The sequence below is a fragment of the Tupaia chinensis genome, unplaced genomic scaffold (assembly GCF_000334495.1).
Source record: "Tupaia chinensis unplaced genomic scaffold, TupChi_1.0 Scaffold149831_1, whole genome shotgun sequence".
NCBI classification, from domain to species: Eukaryota; Metazoa; Chordata; class Mammalia; order Scandentia; family Tupaiidae; genus Tupaia; species Tupaia belangeri.
Window position 1 is genome coordinate 1,078,399 of NW_006209676.1, and position 7,276 is coordinate 1,085,674.

The window sequence follows — 7,276 nt, forward strand, 5'->3', positions numbered from 1 at the left end:
TGCTTTTTTTTTTTTTTTGAGAGGTTTTTGCTATAGAGCACATACGCTCACCAGACAGAGAGAGACATAGAGACAGAAAGCGAGAAATCACCCCCCAGAGGGGATGGTCACACCGCAGTCCCTTCTCCATTCTCCTCTTGGGATCTTGGGCATGCCTGCACATGCACCCGGCGTGAGTTTTAAGCCACTGGGTCCAGGACGCAAACCGCGGTCGACTATGTGGGAGTTCAGCGATATAGCCATTACGCTAACTGCTGGTTCCTGCTTTTTTTTTTTTTTTTTTTAACTTGCCAGAGAATGCAGTGTTCTTACCAGAGAAAGATAAGAGAAAAGGGAGAAAGGGGCATGGCCATATTGCACTCCCTTCTGTTCCATTTTTCATCCAATTGGAATTTTGGGCACAGATGCATACTTGCCTAGCATGTTTTTCAAGCTGTTGGGGATTGGGATTCAAACCAGATGGTTGGCTACATGTGATCCAGCTTCCTTAACCACTAGACTGGTTTGGAGTCAGCCCTCAAAAGGTTTTTTTTTTTTTTTTTTTTAATTGAAAACGGGCAGAGTTGTGGTGTACTCCAATAAAATGTTCATGCGTTGCAGGCTAAGACCACATGGGATGCCCATGTTTGAATTCTGACCCAACCTGAAAGGCCAGGCATGAATAGTGTGCTCCTGTAATTCTAGCTACTTGGGAGACTGAGAAAAGAAGGTTGAGCTTGAGGTATTGGAGCTGACCCTGGACAACGTAGACCCTGTCAGAAAGAGCTGGATTTATATTTGGTGGTGTGCACATGTAGACCACATGTAGGTGTGTCAAGAAAGGATTTTCTGTTTAGAGTTTTTGGAGGGAGTGGAGTCCTGTTGTGCTCAAACTTGAGTTTGGGCTCTGGCATTCACAACTCTCAGATAATAATTTTCTACTTTTTTTTGGCTATACAGTGTATGCATGCGCTCACCAGAGAGACAGAAAGCGAGAAATCAGCCTTCTGTAGTATGGCGGGGAGTGGCCATACTGCAATCCCTTTTCCTCCATTCTCCTCTCGGAATTTTAGGCACACATCGAGGTCGTGAACTGTGGTAGACTACATTGTAGTCTAGTGATGTAACCATTATGAAGTCTGCTGGTCCCTAAATTTCTGTTGTTTTAAGCCACAAAGTTTGTGGTAATTTTGTTACAGAAGTCCAGGAAAGCAAATGTAGGCTCATTCTGTTCTATACTTTTTTTTTTTTGGAGAGGTTTTTGCTATAGGGCGCATGCGCTCACCAGAAAGACAGAGAGAGACAGAGAGACAAAAAGGGAGAAATCACCCCCCAGGGGGGATGGCCATGCCGCAATCCCTTCTCCTCCATTCTCCTCTTGGGATCTTGGGCACGCACGCACACATGCCTGGCGTGAGTTTAAGCCACCGGGTCCTGGACTCAACCCGTGGTTGACTACATGGAAGTCCAGCAACATAGCCATTACACTAACTGCTGGTCCCTATAATATTGTTTTATAATTTTAAAAAATTATTTAATTTAAATTTTGTTATTTTAAAATTTGCCATAGAAAATCACCATAGAGTAGAGAGAAAAAGGGGAAGTGAGAGAGCAAGCCACCAGGTCCAGGACTCAAACTAGTCAGCCATGTGGGAATCCAGTGCCCTAACCACCACACCACACCACCTGCTGGCCCTTGTTTGATAACTTTTAACGTTCATTGTGTGTATTTTACTGTGTGTACATTACTACATATGAGTGGGTTTTGTTATTTTATAATACCTGCATAATATTTTCATAGAATGTATTTACTGTGCATAGCTTATGTATGTATGATATTGAATGTGCATTTATTGCTAATTTCTTTTTTTTTTTATTTTATAACTTTATTTGAAAATCAGCAGTTAGTTTTCATCCACATTGACCGTTTGTAGATTTTTGAAAGTGGTAACAGGTACATAGATGACCAGAGTGTGGAGCTTGTTGGGTGGATCATCATCCTTGTCTTGTTTTCTGGACAACTGCACATGAATTCGATATGGGTCGTTCCTTATTCCTTTGGCACAGACAGCTTTGTTGAGCCTGGTGTCAATGTGCACATCTGGAGTCCCCATCTCTTTCATGGCAAATTTCAGGATTTCTTTGAATTCCCGAGGGGCACATTTCTTGAAGCCCACGCCATGGATGCACTTGTGAATGTTGATGGTATATTCCTGGGTCACCACCTCGCTGATGGCAGAACGACCCTTCTTTTTCTCGCCACCCTTCTTTGCGGGAGCCATTCTTTCGGGCCTAAGCTGGAAAGAAAGAACGCAGAGGATTCTTTATTGCTAATTTCTAATCTTTCAAAAAATATTATTTCTAACTCCTAATCCTTTAAAAGTTTTTGTTTTTAGGTTTTTGTGCTTAGATGTACCATATTTGTGTTAGATTCCTTAAAGAATTACTGATAGATATTTCATAATTTGCCCTTCTAAAAAATGTTTTAGGGCTAGCCAGGTGGCGAGGTGGTTAAAGAGGCTGGATCCCACATGGCTAATTATGTGGTTTGAGTTCTGGACCTGGTAGCTTGAAAAACACGGGTATGTGTGCATGATGCCCAGAATCTTGAGAGGAATGGAGACATTGCTTAACTCGCAGAAAACCGGTATTGCTGTGTGGTCATCCCCCCTTAGTGCTTGCTTTCTTTCTGTTTCTCTCTCTTTTGCGAGCACATACAAATAGGAGGGGAAAGACTCTTAATTTAATTTATTAGTTTAGTTAATAAAATAAAAAGAGCCTTGGCTACCTTTGAAAACAGAAGTCAAAGCTTGTAAATGTAAATGTAGTTGGAATCTTTGAACTTATCAAGTCATCTTGGATAAGATTAACTCGCAGAAAACTGACACTTAATTATTAGAAAACCACTTTTGTCATAAACTACAATTCTTACTCCTTAAAATCATGGGTTCTAGATTTAACTCCGTTTTTTTTTTTCCTTGGAGAGATTTTTGCTATATGGCGTGTGTGCTTGCCAGAGAGACAGAAAGCGAGAAATCACCTTCCCCCTATCCCCGGGGTGGGGGTGATGGCCACGCCGCAATCCCTTCTCCTCCATTCTCCTCTCAAGATCTTAGGCATGCACACACACGTGCCCGGTGTGAGTTTAAAACACCAGGTCCGGGACTCAAACAGCAGTCAACTACATAGAAGTCCAGAGACATAGCCATTACACCAGCTGCGGGTCCCCTAGATGTAACTTCCATGCTTAGATTTCTGATTTGTGTGTGTGTGTGCGCATGTGTGTATATTTCCAACGCGACTCTTGGATGTGCATGTAGAGACCTAAGTGCCTGAAAGATACCTTTTATTTGTTTCATTTTTAAAAATTGTTTAATTTTAGGGAAAGTGAGAAAGCAAGCTGCTAGGTCCAGAACTTGAACCACTGTCAGCACCTTAACCTCCATGTTATCTGTTGGCTCCCATTTATCTGTTTTTTACAATTTTGTTAAATTGTTTTTTTCTATTTTCTTTTGGAAGATTAGGCTTAACTTTCAGTAACAGTAGAGATGTATGAAATGATCGCAGAAATCATAATGACCTTAATTACTGAAATAAAAGATTTTTAGAGAATTTGAGATTATTTTAAGTGAAGAAAATTAATCAACTAAGACTTATTGTCCCTTTAATTGTAATTTTAACAGAAAACTTGGTTATTCAGTTGACTTGACTTTCTATCTCTACTCTGAAATTAAGCAATGAATTAACCAAGAAACTCTTATACAATATATAAACTACAACTTTCAGCACTAGAGATTTGATTCATCCTATGATATTTTTCTTTAATGTGTCATCTTCTGTTAAAAAAGGTAGATTTTTACTGATTTTCGTAGTCATGAAAGATGACCAGATTCTTTATGTACTTTCTAGAGTTACTCTCTCAGTATATTTATTTAATTTAGAATACGCTGTTAAGATTTGTGATTTTTTTTTTTTAAGAGGTTTTTGCTATAGGGTGCGTGCGCTCACCAGAGAGAGATACAGGGAGACAGAAAGCGAAAAATCACCCCCCTGGGGGATGGCCACGCCGCAGTCCCTTCTTCTCCATTCTCCTCTTGGGATCTTGGGCACACATGCACACACACCCGGCGTGAGTTTTAAGCCACCGGGTCCGGGACACAAACCACGGTCGACTACGTGGGAGTCTAGCGACATAGCCATTACGCTAATTGCTGGTCCCAAGATTTGTGAATTTCGAAAACTTTTTTCTAGACGAAAGAGGGTGAAAAAATGAGAAATGGTCATAGAGTTAGGAAAAGTAAATAATACTTTGGTGCATAGCCAGCAGCATTTAGGAATGAAAGTAAATGAATACATTAGCTTTTAAAATTCTTGTCTTGTTGAATATGAACATGGTTATGAAGGATACTGAAAAACATTGAAGAAAGTAAAGAGTGTCACACCACTACAATGAAGCAATGATTAATTTTCTTTTTTTTTTGGGAGAGGTGTTTTTTTTTTTTTGCTATAGGGCGCGTGCGCTCGCCAGACAGACAGAGAGAGACATAGAGACAGAAAGCAAGAAATCACCCCCCAGGGGGATTGTCACGCCGCAGTCCCTTCTACTCCATTCTCCCCTCGGGATCTTGGGCACGCACGCACACGCGCCCGGCGTGAGTTTTTTAAGCTACCGGGTCCAGGACGCGAACTGCGGTCGACTACGTGGGAGTCCAGCGACATTGCCATTACGCTAACTGCTGGTTCCCAAGCAATGATTAATTTTGAATGTGTGGATAAAACCATCAGACACACACAAACTTAAGTATTTGCTAAAGAAGTGAACTCAGCACAAGCATTTATCTAACTATAAAATTAAGTAGGTTAGTGAGACATTAAATGAAGACATATCTGGGGACTAGCAGGTGATGTGGTGGTTAAGGTGCTGGACACTCCCACATGGCCAACCATAGTTTGAGTCCTGGACCTGGTGGCTCAACTTCTCACTTTCTCCCTTCCTCCCTCCCTCCCTCCCTCTCTCTCTCTCTCTCTCTCTCTCTCTCTCTCTGTGTGTGTGTGTGTGTGTGTGTGTGTGTGTGTGTGTGTGTGTCTATCTGGTCAAGTTAAAATACATGAATCAATAAATAAAATTAAAATAATTTTTTATTTTTAAAGAAAAGGAAGACATTTCTTTCTTTCTTTGACTATAGGGCATATGTCCTTGCTAGAAAGCCAGAAAGAGGAAAAGTGAGTAATCACTCCTCTGGAGGATGACCATGCCACAATTTCTTCTCTCTTTTCTCCTCTCGGGATTTTGGGCATGCACGTACATGTGCCACTGTGATTCCTAAAGCTTCCGGGTCCAGGACTCAAACTGTAGTTGACCATGTGGGAGTCCAGCACCTTAATCACCATGCCACCTGCTGGTCCCTAACGAAGACATTTTTAAATAGAAAGAAATGATGGTTTGATCTCTTCAGTAAGAAAACTGGTCAGCAAGACTTTAAAGGCTATAAAAACTATAAGCGCGCCGGTACATAAACATCAAAGTATTTTCCAAGTAAGCTAGCCCAGTTCTGTTCAGATGTGAACAAAATAAGAAACAATTTCTTGATTCTTCACTATAAAGCAGGTATGGTTGAATTGTTTGATACAGAAGCTCAGCCATAATGATTTTTGCCTAAGAGTCTCCATGGGAACAGCATCTCTGCCAGAATTTGTTTTTCTCAAACCTTCTAAAATGATTCTGTACCACAGATTTTTAAAAAGAGGAACCCTAGCTTTACAGGGAACTCTACTGTCCTTGAAGCACTGGTATTATATAATTCATATAGGTTATAAAAAGAAAATAAGATGTGTTTTTCACATATTCATTTATTATTTTATGATATAAAACAGGATTCTAAGAAGAGAAAATTGTACCTTTAGGAAGTAAGAGGTCATTTTAAGAATAATTACAGGAATTGTTCCAGGAACCCATAGGCCTGAAGATAGGATGTCAGTCACTAGTTTTTAGGAATTGATTTAACAAGATAGCATCAGGAGTCAAGGTAGCCTTGGTTTTGTCACTTTTTATTCAGTTTTGGGACAAATCACATAATACCTTTTTTTTGGGGGGGGGAGAGCTTTTTTGCTATAGGGTGTGTGTGCTCACTGGAGATACACAGAGAGACAGAGAGTGAAAAATCTACCCCCCAAGTGGGGATGGGCACACTTCAGTCCCGTCTCCATTGTTCTCTTAGGATCTTGGGCATGCCATGCACGAACCCACACACATGTGCTGAGTGTGTGGGTTGCTAGATCTGAGACTCAAACTCGGGTTTGCCATGTGGGAGTCCAGCAACGTAACCATTACACCATTTGCTCTTATATAATATTTTAAACACCATTTCCTTCTCTGTATATAGATATAAAGCCAGTTATTGGATTGAGAGAATGTATCTGAAAGTGATTTGTAAACTGTCAATTGAGACTTACATTTTGTGTGTGTGTGTCTGTAAATAAGTAAGGATGTTTTGTTATATGTATTTTGCTTTTAAAGATTGTAAATGAAGCACCCGGGGAAACAGAGAGAAAGGAAAAGATATTGAAAACTGTAGTTTTTAGGACCAGCAGTTGGCGTAATGGCTGTCGCTGGAGTCCCATTTAGTTGTCTGTGGTTCAAGTCCCAGACCTGGTGGCTTAAACTCATGCTGTGTGTGTGTGTGTGCGTGCGCACACGCGCCTTAGGTCTCGAGAAGAGAATGGAGGAGAAGGGATTGCGGTGTGGCCATCCCTCCTGGGGGATGATTTCTCGTTTTCTGTCTGTCTTTCTAGTGAGCGCATATGCCTATAGCAAAAACCTCTCAAAAGAAATGTAGTTAAATATTATTAATATGTCAAAGCTTGATATTTCAAATAAAATTCTGTCTTACAGTTTTATAAATACCAAGATGAGTTATTTATAGAAAATGCTGAAAACTGGTTCAACTATTCTTTTTCTTAATATGTTTAAAAAAACCTAACTAAACAGGTAGTACTCTTTGTGAGTGGATGCTTGTTTGTTTGTTTGTTTATTTATTTATTTAGAGAGATTTTTGCTAAAGGGTGCATGCACTCACCAGAAAATTAGAGAGGGAAAGCGAGAAATCATCTCCCTCCACCTCAGGGGGATGGCCACACCGCAATCCATTCTCCTCTTGGGATCTTGGACATGCGCGCACATGCGCCCTGCTTGAGTTTAAGCCACTGGTTAAAGGACTTGAACCGCAGTTGACTATGTGGGAGTCTAGTGACATAGCCATTACACTAACTGCTGGTCCCATTATTTATTTATTTTTAA

At 40.6% G+C, this 7,276-nt stretch overlaps 1 protein-coding gene across 1 annotated transcript; it reads right to left on the reverse strand.

Annotated features, from left to right (window-relative positions):
• Positions 1–1,883: 1,883 nt before the first annotated feature.
• LOC106734210 (60S ribosomal protein L31) lies at positions 1,884–2,270 on the reverse strand. Its single transcript, XM_027769476.1, has one exon. It carries the CDS (start codon positions 2,259–2,261, stop codon positions 1,884–1,886), a length of 378 nt encoding a protein of 125 aa, XP_027625277.1. The 5' UTR covers positions 2,262–2,270.
• Positions 2,271–7,276: the final 5,006 nt, after the last annotated feature.

Excerpts from the sequence above, each read along its gene's own strand:
- LOC106734210 (XM_027769476.1), bottom strand. The coding sequence starts at position 2,261 with ATGGCTCCCGCAAAGAAGGGTGGCGAGAAAAAGAAGGGTCGTTCTGCC.